The 17,243-nt window shown below is 43.1% G+C and overlaps 2 protein-coding genes across 5 annotated transcripts; both read right to left on the minus strand.

The window, feature by feature from the left end:
- Positions 1-136: 136 nt before the first annotated feature.
- Positions 137-8,225, minus strand: chrng (cholinergic receptor, nicotinic, gamma). Of its 4 annotated transcripts, none has more exons than XM_088311785.1 (12): positions 8,081-8,225; positions 7,649-7,807; positions 5,779-5,915; positions 5,652-5,696; positions 4,866-4,990; positions 4,636-4,791; positions 4,086-4,183; positions 2,831-3,260; positions 2,646-2,760; positions 1,713-1,977; positions 1,498-1,634; positions 137-1,247 (listed from the first exon to the last, which is right to left on the minus strand). In XM_088311785.1, exons 3-12 carry the CDS (start codon positions 5,872-5,874, stop codon positions 1,029-1,031), a joined length of 1,686 nt encoding a protein of 561 aa, XP_088167911.1. In that variant the 5' UTR covers positions 5,875-5,915; positions 7,649-7,807; positions 8,081-8,225; the 3' UTR covers positions 137-1,028. The 4 variants fall into 4 exon arrangements, with proteins under 4 accessions (XP_088167911.1, XP_088167910.1, XP_088167909.1 ...); XM_088311784.1 differs by lacking the exons at positions 7,649-7,807; positions 8,081-8,225 and adding exons at positions 6,854-6,875; positions 7,263-7,335; XM_088311783.1 differs by lacking the exons at positions 7,649-7,807; positions 8,081-8,225 and adding an exon at positions 6,854-7,200 and having other exon boundaries at positions 2,831-2,945; positions 3,060-3,260.
- A 12-nt stretch (positions 8,226-8,237) lies between these two features.
- On the minus strand, positions 8,238-16,632 carry prss56 (serine protease 56). Its single transcript, XM_088311787.1, has 15 exons — positions 16,518-16,632; positions 14,492-14,750; positions 13,319-13,477; positions 12,996-13,250; positions 12,693-12,882; positions 11,948-12,056; positions 11,655-11,811; positions 11,427-11,569; positions 11,178-11,337; positions 10,826-11,014; positions 10,526-10,717; positions 10,214-10,407; positions 8,684-9,203; positions 8,506-8,612; positions 8,238-8,417 (listed from the first exon to the last, which is right to left on the minus strand). The coding sequence occupies exons 1-15, from the start codon at positions 16,569-16,571 to the stop codon at positions 8,244-8,246; spliced, it is 2,862 nt and encodes a 953-aa protein (XP_088167913.1). The 5' UTR covers positions 16,572-16,632; the 3' UTR covers positions 8,238-8,243.
- Between the last annotated feature and the right edge of the window lie 611 nt (positions 16,633-17,243).

Consider the following 17,243-nt stretch of genomic DNA (forward strand, 5'->3'; position numbering starts at 1 on the left):
CTAGCTAGTGTATGTAGCATGATAAATTATTCTTAATAAACATTAACAAACAGAATACAATATCTTCAAGTGTCACAATCATAAAACATTTATTAAAACTGACCAAGCAATTTCAAAGGAATATTTAACGTGTCATATAAGTGTAACATATAATCAAGCACTCATGTAAAACATAAACCGATAATAACACACTCTAGCAAAAATTTGCGTGAAAGGAAAACAGGTTTCTTTTAGCTGTAAATGACGTGGACAGTAAAATACTTTCAATTTACTATGTCCATGATTTTTGTAATTTTAGCTAAGAGTTTAATGTCCAGAATTATACTTTATTTACTATCAAGGCAGAGACAAAGATGTAAATTTCTAGTCCACGCAAACATTTTCTTTTACCGAAGTCGCCAAGTCCAGCTAAAAATATACCCAATCAACAAATACAAACGTCACGTTGACGAAATTTGGCCGGGGATTTGACAGTTTTGGGTTGTAGCAGCAAGCCATCAAATAGCGCTAGCACTGAGTGTTAGCATGGATCCACTTGGAGACTCACTCAACACCAGTCAGAGGAGATCCAAAATAATACAAATCCTTTTTCCACAAAAAGATTGCGGATAGCAGATGAAATTTAAGGCATTCAAGTAGTTAGCTTGCACAGTGAAAATGTACAAATGTAAACTTCCCATCAGGGGAAAAACACAGCTCATGAAGCTTTTGAAACATTTAGCTGTAGCAAGAAATAAATACTTTTCTAAAAGGCACCGGCATATCCTCAACAAATTACGAGGGGTTTTTCGATTATAACAGTAGCAACAAATGAGGTTTCAAAAAAGTAATAGACAGCACAGAGAGATTTTCAAACCATTAAAATTGATGTCATTGTCACTGTGTTAATACAGCTAACAATCAATCAATGAAGAAAAGTGCTACACATCAAAACAGGGACAATCGGTATTAAGAAAGTTAGTCGAAAACATTGTTAGTTTTCCCCGACTAACGCTGACATACACGTTTTAACCTTGAACGAATGAACTTCAGTTGATCTCCTCTCCTGGCCTGGTATCGAGTAGCTCGGTGACATTTTCGATCATAGGAAGGTACGTCTTGGCATCCCCCAGGAAGGGAGACGAAGGAGGCTTGTTGAAGTGGCCCAACAAGAAGATGGCGATGGTGCCCACGAAAAAGAGCAGAGCCATGACAATGAAGCAGACCCGGTCGATGACCCGGGCGACTCGGATCCACTCTTCATTCTCCTGAGAGGAACAAAAACGTTATCACGTGCCGCTTCACCACAACGCATGAGTTTTGGGTGTTCAACTTCACGCCGTTTTCCCGCGCAGGTGTTGTCACAGCTCTGTTAAGACTCAATGTTATGCTTTCAACTTTATGTACTTAGTGCACGAAGCGAAGCATATAAAGGCACGCTTGGATTGGTTTGGTGCGAAAGAGCGAGACTAGCCCATCAAACATCTTTGGCATAAACTATAAGACAAGAGAACTCACGTTCTGGTAGTTGTTCTGCTGCCTCGTCGTCTCTGCGATATGTTTACACGAAGCGACGCATTGCTTGAGCTCCGGGGCAGCTTTTGCCAAACTCAGACTAAGCTGCTCAGCTGTTCCCTCTTCTTCCAGGCTTTTGTCTAGATGCAAAGCAAACCTGAAATGAGCGGATATATCTGCCGACGTAAGTAGAAACCAACTTATATCAACGTACTTACTCAGTGTCTGGAACACTGACTTCATCAGTCCATTTCTGTCTTTGAGTCGGGCGAACATGAGTTCAGTCCGAGCAGTTTTCAGGATATATTCCTCCGCCTTGTTGATTAGAGTCATCGAGCTGCGGCGCCGACACGGGACCAGACGTACTTCGATCCTGTCGTCGACTCCATCGTCACCTTTATCGGGGTCCGAGGAGGCGTCATGATTGGGTGTCCAGGGCTGCATTTGCATCCTCAACAGCCGAGGCAGAACATTCAGAAAGATCTGAAGGGCACAGCGACACTTGGTGATCGGAATCCAGGATAAAAATGGAGTAGCTTCACCACACCATTTTTTTTTCAATGAGAAGCACCAATGCCACAAATGGGTAAGTATTTATATTTTTGCCGGATTTCAGAAATGACCTGAGATGTGATTCGATGCATAGTACATCTTGTATCCAGGGGGTGTGGCCTTGAAAGTAGAGCGCATGGGGCCGAGGGATACATTGAAAAGGATTTGCGCTAAATATGCTTTCATATTGCCTTAAAGAGGAAGTCAACCCAAAAATGTTCCTTACCAGAATTTGTTCTATGCAGGCACACTAGTCAAAAAATGCCTTTCCGATTAATATTGAGGAATATGAGTTAAAGTAGTAAAATCCACCCGTGTTGAGCCATCTCAGAGGGCGGCCATTTTGTTTTTTCTGTCGACTGAAAATGACATCAAAGTCGCTCAGGCTTCCGCAAACGATCAATCATGGCTCAGCTTCAGAAAACAGGTGAGCCGTGATTGGTTATTACCCCAGCAAAATGGCCTGTTCTTCCATTTAAGATGTTTTTCATCTCCAAAGGCACAGATGGTCCTAAGGGCGATGGGAGGGGACAAAAAAAATTCCTGGAGCTGTCCCTGTCCAAGGGCTAAAATGTAGACGCAATGCTGCACGGCCTCACCTTTCTGACTTGGTCCGACATGACGTGAGTGCTCGGCGTCCTCAATGAAACGTTGAGAACGATCACGCAGTTCATCACCACAATGGTGGTCACGGACATCACAAACATCAGATACCTGCGGTGGAAGGTGAACGTCATCAAAAAGCAGAAATGAAATCTCTCGACTGAAATCTGTTCCGACTTACTTTCCAATGAGAGGAACCGCCTTGGATGTCTCAGGAACCTTTCTGGCAATGAGCAAGAGGAACACGGTCTGGCCCAGAAGAGTGGCAATGGACATGGTGCACTTCTGACCACCAGCTGTGAAAGACACAATCTTAAACTTGATCTGAAGAGAATCTTGATTGGATTTTTGTGTTTCAACAAACTTGCTGCGCATTTGGAGTGTTTTAAAAAGAGGAGAAAAAGAAAGACCTTTGGCGGGTAGGTAGTAAACCAGCAGGCAGAGTGAGGAAAAGAGCACGCAGGGAGCGATGATATTGATGATGTAAAAAAGAGGCTTTCTCTGGATGATGAGGAAAAAGACCATCTCCTGATATTCCAAGTCATCTTTGGTGAAGTGGTTGTTGATCACCTTCTTCGCTGGCCTGTATTTGATGGCCCATTCTCCGTTTTCTAGTGAAGGCCAAAAAATCAAATAGATCAGTGGAATGGTTGAAATCAAATGGGCCAAAAATAATAATAAATGTTAAGTAAAAAAAAAAAAAATAAATAAATTTGCTTCCTTTTCACCCTCCATTGCGTATATGTTACAATTCTTCAAAAGTTGAGTAATTTGAATGTATTTTAGTTTTTTTTTTAAATAGTCATTGTACGTTGAATTCCTTCATTTTTATGTAACAATTCGTAATGTGAACATGTTACTTAACACTGTGCATTTTTCCAATTTTAGCACCACTTGACCAGGACCGAATTCATTCGCTTGACATGTTTTCCTATGAAAACGTTTGCTTTTGGAATTAGAACAACAATGAGGTTTGTCAGAAAGCTTCCAGCACTGTTGTAAAAAAAAAAAAAAAGATAAATTTCAGATTTTTTCCGTTTAAGTTGAGTTGCGTCGCTTCATTTAGCGCGTGAGTGGAAGCGAGAATTGTGGCAGGACAAGTTGTGGCCACTCCACCTTGGCAACGTTCCTGCTCGCAATGCCCTGAGCATCTGACACTTCCTGGCAGAAACAAACCTGTAGTTTGATCTGAAATCTATTTTTTTTGTGACACCAGTCCTGGAATATGCAGGTCCCCAAATTTTTTGTCGTCTTTACAGTGATTAACATTTGTTGATTACCACTAATTTAAAGTAAGACTGAGGCTCGACCAAGAGTGACTTTGCAGGCCATGTTGCCATGGCAATGACATCTGAATGCGGAATCCGAAGTTGAAAATGAGCAGAAACGCCCACAAATATTGTGCCTATTAGTGATACGCGCGGACATGATCGTACCTGTAAACGCCTCCGGGTCAATATCAACCCACTCCAGAGTTTGGTTGTCCTCCTTTTTCAGAACAAGTTCAATCTCATTGGCACTGTAGGTCTGGGAGCTGCACACAAAGACAAGAGCTACGGTCTGCCAGCACAATGAAAAACAAACATTTATTTCCTTTCACAAGACAGCAACATGAAAAGCGACCTTGAATGGTACTTTTGTCTCCGCTTTGGACACTGCAAGTTCTATTTCTGCACCGAGACAAACTGACGTGGGAACATGCAGGCTGGAGCCAGGATTCGAGAAAGACTGGAGTCAGAAGTCTCGAGTAGGGCTTTTCAAGAGGAACCTAATCATTTTAGATTTGACGATCCTCCAAAAGAATCTTTCTCGGAAACAGATGAAAATGTTCACACGATGACATTAAAATGGACAAAATTGATTTTTGAAATACCAAATGCAGATTTCCTCCCACACTCCCAATCACACGCGTCAGGTTCACTAAAGAACTCAAAAAGTTGTTTGTCGGTGTGAATGTTTAAATGTGCCAACAGCAAGTCCACTCACCGGAACACCATGGTGCAGTTCTGCCAATCAAAAGGGAAATAATTGACAGTGATGGCACAAGCGCTGCGGTAGATGGCAGGAGGCAACCAGTACACGCAGCCATCAGGAGACACTAGCGCGTTGCAGAACAGCGCCACTTCAAATTGTCCGTCCACACTGCACATAGGGGAGGAAACTTTTAACATGCACACCTGGCATGCTTGAGCTTTGTTCGCTAGAATCACTCTCACTTGTTTTCCAGTACGATGTCAGGGAGCCAGATCTTCTTGGAGGGCACGCGTAGCTTCGATGTGATGTTCTCGTATAAGTTGGATCGAGGTGGTTGGTCCCATCTGAGCCGGTAGTCGCACCATTGCTACGAGCAGGGAGTTGATTCTTCAATTCTTTTTTTTTTTTTTTTTTTTTAAATGTTGCGTCCACTAGTGTGCCCGCCTCAATCACTCAATATAATACATGCAGACGTAAAAAAATTATTTTCCCAGCGATTGCACTGTGACTCACTAAGATGTCGTTATATTAGTCGGTTTTCACGGAGGAGAAAGAATATATGCCTGTGAGTATTGTGATATTGTCTGTCTACGTGTGTTGCGCCACGGTTTATGTTAAAATATCTCAGTTATATTTACTTCAAAAATAATTTGCATACTTTGCATAGCTGGATTCAAATATTAGCTGTACATCTCCAGCACATCATCTCAGAACCAAACCAACATTGCTGGAGTTTGGAGAATTGCTTCTAAGAAAAATGACCAACTCTGTTTAGCTCATATTCATGGATCAAAGAATGCTGTCTTTGATTTGAAATACACTTCATATTTGGTGATTTTACATTAATTCCAAGATATTATTCAAGTAAATAAATGTTACAAGCTTCATGAAAAATAGGAGTTGAAAAATATGATTAATCGCAATTAATTAGTTAAAAAAAGTTAATTGCTCGACAGTACTAAAAAACGTCATCTCTATGATGACTCGTATCTTGAAAAACAAAGTTTTTACAATTCATCACAGATTACCATTTCGATCCAAACACTTGTCATCAGGGCCTCCTCCTTTTCACTCTGAGAAGAAAAGTTTGTGATCATTCCCGTATCATTTGTAACTCCGCCCATCAGGATCGCTTGCGTTCGAAAGCTTTCTTACCAAGGAGATGAGGTTAGTAAGGGTCATCTTGAGTGTCACCTGAGTGACATCGCCACTGTTTTCCACAGGCCGCACTTTCTTGTTGTACCCTTTCATTAAGTCCTTGAAAAGTTCCCCTTCGAGATTGAGGGCCGATGCTGCGCACAAAATAGCCCAGACGGAGTAAACACAAGCATGTTCACTGAGAGACACGAAGCTGCTACGTGTGACGTCTTTTGCAGGACGACGGAAGATTGTCACACTTTACAATAAGTGGCAGTTTGATAAATAGTGAGCTATTCACCCCAAAAACACGAAACAAAGAGAAAACAACTTTGTGTGTTTAAAACAATCATAGCATAGCCTTTCAATGAGCTAGCTTAATGCTAACACTATTTAGCATCAATGGTGCAGCAACACCATGTAGACAAACAATATAAGAGTGGTCACAATCACGTATCGGCGATGGTCTGCGTATAACAACTTGCGTTAATGCCATCCTGATAAGCCGAGAGAGACATTGGGGTGTGATTATGAATCCCTCATCAACCGCCCCCAAAATGAATTGGCTGCTGGATCCACGTTACAGTTAGGTGGAATAGTTTTTGTTGCAGAGCTCGACAAAGCCTTTGATAAAATAAGTTTGAGTTTTATTTGTAGCAGTCTTAATTGCGTCTTCTTTGGGGACTGCCTAATATTAGATAATCGAGAATCGACAAGGGCTTCATATTAAGAATAGTGAAGTCAAATGTGCTGTATGCCGACGATACGTGCTTTCCTCATTTGCATATTTTTCACAACAATCGGAACTGTTTTTTTTCATTAGAACAAATGCAAAATACTTTGGGTTGCTGGTCTAAAATAATTGAAACGGGTTGTTAAACACCCATGATGTACGTTCTAGGCTTTGTTATCCCAGGAAGACCCGTGCTCCGAAAATGATCATAAAAAAACTGAAAAAGAGATTAAAACATCAATATGGAAAGGAAAATCACCGACACTTCTCTATTCTTCTCACGCCGCAACAAAGTACGACGACGTCAACGCTCGAAAGAAACATACCAAGACAGAAGAGTCACAGAAAAGCCGTTCTTACCTGAGGCAGAAATCATAAATATCTTCAAGAGGAATGACACACAGAGAAGAGAATCCATCAGCGTGTGCGTTGATGTGCTTGTGAAAGAAAGCGCTACGATAAATAAATCTGGAATGTATTGCTCAAAACTCCATCTCAGACACACATGCACAATACTTAATGGATCTGCTGGCATTCTGCCTTTGTGTGTGTGCGTGTGTGTTTCCCAGCACAAGTTGAACTGTAATTCCAGTGCTGCGTTGTCAGCTGTCACAACAGCACACACACAAACACACACAAAGCCTTTGCCAGTCTGGCATCTGTCTGATGCAAATAAAATAGGTAATGGACAAAATTAGCTCAGTAAAAAAAAAAAAAAAAAAGGGAAGAAAACAGAAAGAGGAGAAGAAACAAAAGGACAAAACGGTACCGTTGACGGAACAGGTGATATTTTCGGCTCATTTCAAGGTTGATCTGGCTCTCGGGAGATTGGCTAATGTTGCTGGGCTATTTGTGACACGCTACCGGCTTTCAGCTTGAATGTTTTCAAAGTGTTGCGAGTGATTGTTGTGTGTGTTTACGCAGCTGTCGCACTTTTAACCTCGACAAAACCTTTTTTTCTTTTTAAAGATCATGAACTGGGCTAGTTGAATGGTTGGAAAGCCTCTTGGCCACATATTGTTGATTCTTCAAATTCCATTTTCCAGCTCATGACGGGCAATGATTTGGCATTCTTTTACAATTCCTCATCCTGGAATAAGGAGGAAAGGCAGTACAACTGTTTACAGCAGCTGCTCTGTTGATGTTGAGGCTTACGCTTAATGGTTGGCTGGCTGAGTTCAATGTGTGGTCATCTTATCAGCCAATCAGCGTTGACGTGTACGGTGCAACACGGCCCCGCCAACACCCGTCTGGTGTAAAATGCCGCTGGATTTGCAGCAGCCTTGGTAACTAATTTCCCATCGCACATTTGCTCTGGAATGACAAGCCACAAGTGCCACGGTGTTAATACAACTTTTATACACACACGTCATTCATATACGTTTCGCTTTTACAAAAATACAAATCATTTTCTGTGTAAAAATAAATAAGATATGAACATTATAGACAGTCTGTGTCCGTCACAAGAGGCTCAACCTTTGCAAAAGACTTTGTGCCAATAAGAAGAATAGAATAACTTATCGTTTGTACAGATTCATAAGTTAGACAAGGTTGTTTGCAAGGGCTGCTTGATAGCTGGAAGCGTACATTCATAATTCTTGGACAGAGCCACAATCTGGCTCTCAAACGGTGATTGAAGTCGACTCTCCACGGTAGGAAACAAAAAGTGTGCGTTTGAGTCCCACGACGAGGGATCAAAGTCCTCCGGCGCTTCAGTCTTTTGATATTTCGTCTTGTGGTTCCGTTGCCGTTAAGTTTTCAGCGCCTCCATCGCCAAGGAGATGATCCTCGGCATACTGCGGTAGAACGATTCGTTTTCCAGACCGACAAGACTGTAGAAAGTCAGAGGTCGTCCTCCTACGAGAGCCCTGACCCTTGCTTGGTAAAGTCCTCGATCGTTCTTGGAGCTCAGGTCAACCAAGACCTGAAACAAAAGAGAAAGATCATCATTCACGAGTTTGTCTCACGACATTAACGTCTCTGAGCATTTATCATCGTCAAGACTGAATTACCTCTTGGAAGCTCATACGGAGGTTCTTGTTTGGGATACTTAGCACCCAGTGGTACGAGTCTCTCACTTGACCGACTTGCTGTGAAGTCTCTCGAACACCAGGACAAACTACGAGGTCAATCCGAACATTTTAGGGAATGGACTGCGGCCGGATCAACAAGCGAACAGAGCAGGCTTACCTTTCCCACCGAGCCCAGCTGTCTGTCTCTTATGCAGGAGGCTTCTTTGTCGTCGGTGCGGATTTAAAGGATTGCTAGCGTGCAGAGCGTGAGGCTGAGATGTCGTCCTGGTGAGGTCTCCTGTATTCGTTGGGAGAACTGTGGTTGATACCGAAGATGGTGATTCTCTAAGATCGACCACTTTGTCCCACATGGCGTCTGCTGACGGGTCAAACGCTTCACTTTGCGTCTCATCACTAGGCAAGGTTTCACTCGGTGTCCGTAATTTCTCAATTTCAGTCATGAGGGCTGTTAGAAGTGACCAAGGCTTCCGAGATTTGGGGGAAGAGGAAGGGCCCGTGTTGATTTGCAGCCCTGCGGAAGATGTCGGAAGAAGAGGAGGGTTGGTGGAACGCTCCTGGAGATAGGACGGATCCAAGCGGAGGGTCGGCGGAGCAGCTTTGAAGGCGAGTTTGGAACGCAACGCTGAGATAGTATTTTGGTATTCCTTCTCCAGCTGAAGAACCGAGAGGTCCCCTGTCTGGAAGCAGCGTGTAGAAAACGACATTACACACACTTGATTTGAAAGGATCACCTGATGGTTTTAATATTACGTCATTGTTGGAAAGAAAAAAATGTGGTGTTACAATATTTTTATTGTCTTCCAAAGACACGGGGGCCAACTTTGTGGTGCCGTGCAATGAATCGCGACCTGCTGACATCAGAGGGTTGTGTCGCCTTGCAAGTTCGCATGCATACACATCGGGAATGCCACACCGTGGTACCACAAGGGACGACAAAACCGCTCAGCAATTAAGTGCTGGCAAACGCATCAAAATGTGTCCGAGTGCCTGGATCAGAATTTGAAAGCCACAAAAGATCAAGTTCAATCATTTTCTGCTTCCCTTTCACATCTTGCCTCGTTTAAGTTGCGATGAGATGTGAATGTGTGCCAGGAACATAAAAGGAATTTAAAAAAAGCTGATTACACTTGACCTTTCTTTCATTTAGCTAGTCTATGAGATAATTTATTTTTTTATTTAGTTTGTTTTAATTAGTTTCCAGAGCGAATTTCTTAGTTTTTATTAGTTTTTTTTTTCTTTTCCAAAAACAGTTCGTTTTGATTTAGTTTTGGATTTTATTTTTTAAACAGTGTTTTACATGTGATCAAGATTAAAAAAAACAACAAAGGTTTGTGTATTAAATTAATTGACATTTTCTCTCTAATTGTAGTTAGTTTTAGATAGTTTTCTAAATGGAAAATGTAGTTTCAGTTAGTTTTCGTAGTTCTTCATCAGTTTAGTTTTTATTTTATTTCGTTAGCGATAATGTTTTTTCAATTTTAGTTATTTGGTTAGTTTTTGTTCACTAAAACATCCTTGGTGTTCATTGTCAACATTTTAAGCTACCGTATATTTGGAAGAAAAAAATAGTGAACGAGCCAATCATCATTTTACAAAACCTGGTGAATTTGATCCTTCGTTATTGCTCTTTGAGGGTTAATATTGTGACTTTATAATTTAAACCTAAAAGATTTAAGGATGTTGATACCTTTAAGAAAAGCTTTTCTTCCCGATTGGATGAATCAAAAGTGGAAGTGTCGTTGGACTGTGTCTCCATGTCCTCAGCGATGTTCACCAGGTAATTCTCCCAGTCTTGCACCGTGGGGCCCAACACTTTGAACAAAACTGGAGGAACTGAAGAGGAACCTTGCTCCATTGGTGTCACAGCGCCACCTTGCTGCTCTGCAATGAATAGCACACCTGTTGCAACAGCAGCTAACCTATTTTGTTATGAAACTATTACGCATGGATAAAATGGCTGTACATTTTCAGTTTTTAGGAACAATGAATGCACATGTACCGTCAATCTGTACGAGACCACGATTCCCACCCACGTCTCTCTTGTCTCGGCTGTGAAGAAAAGCAGTGCTGTAGATGTGCTCGACCAGCTGAGGAAGAGTCTGGGTGAAGAAGGTTAAGTCCACTTTGTCCCTGATGTAGTCTTCAGCGCTCTGGAGCAGATCCAGCAGAGTTTGCAGGAAGGAACGTAGCTCTGCAAACAAAATAAAAAAAACTTTTGCATTATCAAAGATGATACAGATGCTTTGTTTGCACATTGTAATATTATTTTTATGATTTTTTTTTTAAGAATGCTACGTACGACATTTCTTGAATCGGGTGAGACATTTGTCCTCGGCCATTCGGCTGCAAGCGCTGCTCGACTGGCTTGGAGGGCAGGTGAGGGTGTAGAAGCGACACAGAGTGATGAACTCTGACCTTTGCTCCTCCTCTGTCATTTCTGTCGTTTTTAGAAGCTCCGGACATGTTGGTTCCCGGCTGCCAAATGACTCTGAGAAGTAGTCACAGCCAAAACATTTTTTTTAAATTATGTATAAATAATAAAATAAAATAAAATAAAATGAAAATATTATTATTATTAATTATTTAAACTTAATTCATAATTATTAGTGAGTGTCAGTTTGTTGATTTCTTGATTGTTGCCCCAAACGTACTCTGTATTTCAACCTGGATCCAGTCAGAAAAAGCAGACACACGAGTATAAACTCCAGGTTTGCCCTTCTCCCCGCATCCATCTCCCCAGGAGGTAATACCATGTAGCTGGAAGCGACCGGAAATTCTGTCCTGGTAGATCAGCGGGCCTCCCGAGTCACCCTATACAGGAGTCACAGCGACAGAATATCAATGAATGTACCATCAGAAATTGAATTCACTCAATTAAAATCGTTTTTTGTGGTACGCACCTGACAGGAGTCAACCCCTCCTGATAGATAGCCGGCACACAGCATAGTGTTGGTGACCAGCTCTTTGCCCAGCGCATTCTTACACGTATTCTGAGGCAGTAGGGGCACTTTGGCCTCCATTACAATGTCAGCAGATGGGCCATCTGCATAGATAAAATTAATTATTCCACTCTGGAAGATACATGAAAGTCATGACTTTAGCATAAATCATCTTCCGTGTGTATTCACCTTCGTAGAGGGAACCCCAGCCGGCCACCAGACAAGGGCTACCAGTAGGGGGCGCCATCCCAGAGGGCAGACAGACAGGGGTGACACGGTCGGACAGAACCACCGGAGATGTCAACTCCACCAGGGCTATATCGTTGTTAAACGTCTTTGGATTGAACTGGAAGACATTAAAGGGATTTTGCTGTTGACTGAGGGCTGCTTGTGGGCGTTCTCGTTCATCCAAGTCATTTCCTCTCATCTGAGTGAGCTTCGTCAGCTCAGGCAAAAAGGCTTGGTTTGGAATGCAAGGCTACCTTCGGATGAGGGATGATGCGGTTGACTTTGAGAACTTGCTCATCAGGGTCAGTCTTGGTGATGTCAAACTCGCCCACCACGGCTGTCCAGTAGCTTTCACTGCGGCTCCTGTTTGGGTGAAGAATCATGGCGATCATTTCTAATAGTAATCGATTCTGACCCGACGCACAAGCGTTGTTAACGATTATGCCTTTATATTAGTGATTCCCATATTAGTGCGCTATGAGAAATGTTCCAGTTACACTTAATTGGTTTGAAATGTGTTCATTTTTAATACAAATAATGTAGCCTTGTTCATTTATCCATGATAACGACGTATAGTGACAGGCAATACAATTAAACGCTCTTCAAACTAACTACCCTGTATTATCAAAATGTTTGGAAATATTTTTGTTTTTAAAATCGTTAAAAAAAACAAACTAAAACTAATAAAAACTAACAAATCCAACCAGAAAATTAAATAAAACTAACTAAATTAAAAAAAAAAAACAGAAACTCAAACCGAAATAAAAACTAACTATGTAAAATTCCCAAACTATAATAACCCTGCTGGTTACCCAGTAAAATAAATTCCTAGTAAGTAACCAAAGACGAGCTCATTATTTCAGTATTTGATTTGACATTTTTCTGGGTCACTAAAAGTTTGAAACAGTGCATTAGATTATCCAGATGTACCTATTAAAGTGTCAGGTGAGTGTATCGCATGTTTGAGCGACGGAAGACATGACTTCGGCGTCCTCTTACCCAGCAAAACAGTGTGCTGCAGTGAGCACCCACGAGCTCTCCACCAGGACTCCTCCGCACATCAGGCCACCATCGAGCTGCAGATTGACTAACCAGGGCCAGCTGCCTGGGCGAGCAGGCGACCCACCCACGATCCTGGAACGAGGCTGGGTTGCATTTTGCTCCGAGGATGACCTCTGACCGCACACGGCTGCGGGTGAAGACAGAGATGAAAATCAGGAAGAGCGGCGAATTCAACTTGACGAGCAAAAACGAGTTTTGTCGCAGTACATGAATGATTCGTACGAGTATGTGTTCCCTCACCCTGCACGTGCGTCTGAGTGGCAGGTTCCAGGTTCTGCATTGTGTTAAGCAAGCTGCACTGGAGGACGCGGGCGCTGCAACTCTCACCCATGATTCTGATGCAGTTCTCTTTATCCAAGTTGCCGGCTTGACAGCGATGTTGGTAGAAAGCGCAGGCCTGGCTCAAGGCCCAACTCCGCTCGCCTTCATCTTGAAGCTTCTGAGCCTTGCTGATGACATCGCAGCTGGGTTCTGCCAAGGCGTTGGTGGGAGATGCTGTTCGGGCGGAGATTGGGGAGTCAGCGTTAAAAGCTCGCCAGAGGTGGGAGGAATGTGGAGCTTACAGCAGGATCCAGATGGCTGCCCGCAGTCCTGAAACAAGCAGGGAGCACAGCCCCGGCAGCCCGCCTCCGCCCGACTCCTCCCGGATGATGCTCGATCCAGAGCGGACAGGGCGCTCGTCATGGCTGCCTCGAGAACCACGGTGCCGCGAACGGACAAAGCTGCGATGGGCAGAAAGAACAAAATGGAACGTTAGGAAGACCAATTTGGATTTGAGATATGTAGTACTCGGAAAAGTCGTCATGACGTCACTGCTTTATTAAAGTAGAATTTGTTGAGCACATTTGGTTGCCTCGTTTTTTTTTTAAACAGCAATTATCTAAGAGGACGATGCCTTCTATATTAGCCTTAAAATATAGGGTGAGGGTGAGTGTCATGTGACTTTTCTTTTACGGGAACAAGTTTGGTCAGCCACGGCTAAAATCTTTTGACAAATTTTTAATCAAAAACCAAAGCAGATTTGTGAGTGGGTTGCCTCATTTTTTTCCCTCTCATGCTGCTCTCGGAGCTCGTTGGCAGCGTGTCGGGGGGGCGAGCTCACGCTCAATGCGCCACGGAGGCTTTCAACAGACACACTTCAATCGGGCCGCCGACCCTGCTGCTCCCCCCCCCCCTGCACCCGACAACATCACAGGAAGGACACTAACAACAGAGATGCTGATTGAAGTACTTAATTAGAGGGCCGGCGCTGAGCGGGCAGAGGCTGGCAGGCATGGATGGACGGACCCGGGGGGGCACGGACAGGCGGCCGCAGGGAGGCTTGGACTTTGTGGTTTTAGTATGAAACGCTCAAAGCTTTGCTTGTCATTTATGAAATTGGATTGCATGTCATTGGTTTTATTCGTGCAGATGGGCGACGTTCTGTTTGTTTTCCGTTGCAAAGCAATTTAACTTAATTGGTCAGATTTGTCATCTATCCATGCCAGCAACGTATAGTGACTTAAACGGGCACAGATTTCACCCAGAGTAAATACATTTGCAAGTCCATTATTTGAGTTTGTTTTACTTAAAGTGAAATTTTCCTGTGGGTTGGCGCAAATTTCGGAAAAAAAATTGTCTCAGGTATATATTTAGCATTTCACTCCTGATCTATACTAATGTCACCAGACACGCGTCAACATTAACACTCATCAGTGTCTTTTATATTTTTGCAGTGTTCAGAGTTGAGTGTTTACCTTTGAGGGCACTCTGAGGCATCCTGTAGACTTCTCTGCCTGCCGGAGCTGCCAGTAAGCAACCCAAGCCTGTGATCAGCAGCGACACGAGTGCGAGCATGGTGTCAGAACATGAGACGTCCGGCGACGACGACCGGGTGACACTTGGCGAGAATGCCGAGATGCTGCTGGCCTGGCCGTGGCCTGAGCGTGTCCAGGTTGGTGTCTCTGCAAAAGGCTTTCTCCCTCCTCCTGACAGTCTGTGACGCAGGGCATCGGTCTGTAAATTTAGGTAGAGGAACAATAAGTGGCTCCTGATTGTTCGCCGGTATATATAGAGTCTCCAGGGGAACACCAGAATGGGGGAGGAGAGGAAAGGGGCAAGGGAGGGGAGGGAGAGATGCTCCCATGCAGGGCCAATACACAAACAGATGAATTCATTAAGACTGTGACAGCAAATCGGGCGCAACTTGCCAAGGCTGGACATCACAAAGAGGTTTGGTTCTGTGAAAGGAGACGTACGGGGAGGGAAGGGCTTGGGCAAAGGCGGACCAACTGGCTGGGCGGCAGGCAAGGGGGTGTTGTTTGAATGAATTAATGGGAGAGGAAGAAGGAGAAAGTTCGAGCGATAAGGATATGGGCTGATGTGAAAACGGAGGGGAGGAAGATAGCACAAAGTGACGGGACGCGGCGTGAGCTCGGAGGGAGGGAGGGATTTGGGGGGGGGGGGGGGGGGGTGAGACAGCCAGAGAGTGAAGTGTCTGCCATTCTCCGTGCCTCTCAAAGAGGGCATTGTACCCCGGCGTCCCTTTGAGGACGCCCGCATCAAATGCGTCCCCCGGGCATCACTGGGCCGCCGCCGCCATTGATCACTTACACTCTTTTATCCCGCCCATTAAAATATTGTCAGTTCACATCACTTTTGTCTTTCTCTGCTGAACTCTGCTTTTGTTACATAAAAGATACAGAACATGAGTGCTCAAGAACATTAAGTCGGAGGCGTTCTTTTCATGTTTGCGCTCATCGCATGCAACGATCAACATTTTGGAGCTGTAGCGGTGCCTTGACTTATTTGGGAGTTTTTTTAAGACACAAGCAGACGCTAAGTTAATTTTTTTGCTTTGACTTGTGAGTAAAAAAACGTTAATGCAAGCTAGATGCTGGCAGTGAAGGCAATTCTACTCACTTCTGAATAAACACCTCAAAATGCCACAGATGGGCTAGCAAACAGCATCGATGACGTGAATACTTTTTAAGCAACAGATAGTTTAACACGAATGGTGTTGCAACATATGTAGACAGACAGTATATCAGATTCTTTATCCTCTGTGTAAAATGTTTAATATTCTTAGTTATAATTATTAAGTCAAGAGATCATTACGCTGTGAAAAAAAAGGAAAAAAAAGTACCACTTTTTTCAATTTTTCCCCAAAAAAATAAATTTCCCCCCTCCGCAAATGTATTTAATTTTTTAAATCAACCGTTAAACAAATATCATAGGCCAAAGCATTGTAAAACTATTAAATGTTCTGCCTAAACTCCTATCTTTATTGTTGTAAGCGTCAATGGAACAAGAACTAATTTATTTAATCCTTTGTATATATTTTTGTAACAAATCGTTTGATCAGTTATCTGAATTGTCATCTGCCAAATATCGGAATCGCCCTAAAAAAAAAAAAAAAAAAAAAAAATCTCCCACAAGCAGTGCTGTCAACAAAACTTGCTAGCTTGCAATGACTTTGGAGGTGTCGTAAAAAACAAATAAACAGACATTTCATCCCCGTCTGAGTTTTGTTGTGTGTTTGGTTGTGTGCAAGGTGCCCCGGCCCCCTCCGTGCACCCGTTTAGCACAATAGTCCCTGAGATGTGAGAGCGGGCTCAGGCGGGGCGAAGCGGGAACGCCGTGGGACAAACAGGCGGCACTCTTTCATTTCCTCCCTCCACTCGGTGCGTTTGCTTTGATGTGTTTTGATTCTTCTACTCGCTCTTCCTGCTAATCATCAAGCGCAATCTGCCCCAGCGACTGTTTTCTTGAGAGCCATCTCACCTCACTGTGACGGACATGAAGTACTCGCAACAAAGAACAACAGCAGGCTGGCATTTGTTGTTTTTCAGACCACCAAGCTATGCCTCGTGGACCCCCTGGTTTCCGGGGACCGCAGTTTGAGAACCACAAGCTGAAAAAAATCAAAGGGAGTCAACTTAAAAATACATTTTGAAGATACGATCCGAACTCAGACAATACATCATGGTCCAACAACATTAAAGGCCATTGGAGTAATGGATGTGAGGTTGCCATGGCAACACCAGAGTTTAAAAGGTTGCCTTAGAGTTCTTCGATTCAGATTATACAGCAAAAAATGATATTTTTGTTTCTATTTTTTTATATTTCTCCAAATAATAAATCCAAGAAATCCACCAAAAGTGGAATAGAAGATGTTCTTAACACTACTTTTTTTTTATACAGTTTTAGCTTTAACGCACTTAATATTTTTGTCTTGAGCACTCAATTTAAAACATTAGGCAAATAATTCACCAAAAAGCTTACAGACGCTCAAGTTAATCATCATCATAAATCCTGCTAACCATTTTTCTTACTTTTATTTCTGCATTGAAGGTGACAAATATTAAAAACATCTGTTTGTTGGCGAAACTGAATGTTAGGCAGTCTGCAACAAAAACACGCATGATCATCAGAGCCACCACTTGCCGAGGAGCGTTTCTGCCACAAAGAGAGAAGAAAGAACACTAACAATGCACCACATTGAGGTCT

This window comes from Idiotropiscis lumnitzeri, chromosome 12 (assembly GCF_059441095.1).
Source record: "Idiotropiscis lumnitzeri isolate Australia: NSW breed Sydney's pygmy pipehorse chromosome 12, RoL_Ilum_1.0, whole genome shotgun sequence".
Classification (NCBI taxonomy): domain Eukaryota; kingdom Metazoa; phylum Chordata; class Actinopteri; order Syngnathiformes; family Syngnathidae; genus Idiotropiscis; species Idiotropiscis lumnitzeri.

What these genes read in the sequence shown, in the direction of transcription:
- chrng (XM_088311782.1), bottom strand. Translation starts at nt 7,028, where the DNA reads ATGCCAGCAGATCCATTAAGTATTGTGCATGTGTGTCTGAGATGGAGT. An exon ending in GACATCGTACTGGAAAACAA is followed by an intron (nt 4,792 to 4,865) that starts GTGAGAGTGATT and finishes CCCTATGTGCAG; the next exon opens with TGTGGACGGACAATTTGAAG. An exon ending in GTCAGTGTTCCAGACACTGA is followed by an intron (nt 1,635 to 1,712) that starts GTAAGTACGTTG and finishes CTTTGCATCTAG; the next exon opens with ACAAAAGCCTGGAAGAAGAG.
- prss56 (XM_088311787.1), bottom strand. Translation starts at nt 16,571, where the DNA reads ATGCCAGCCTGCTGTTGTTCTTTGTTGCGAGTACTTCATGTCCGTCAC. An exon ending in TTCATGTCCGTCACAGTGAG is followed by an intron (nt 14,751 to 16,517) that starts GTGAGATGGCTC and finishes CTAAATTTACAG; the next exon opens with ACCGATGCCCTGCGTCACAG. An exon ending in TGGTCTCGTACAGATTGACG is followed by an intron (nt 10,408 to 10,525) that starts GTACATGTGCAT and finishes TATTCATTGCAG; the next exon opens with AGCAGCAAGGTGGCGCTGTG.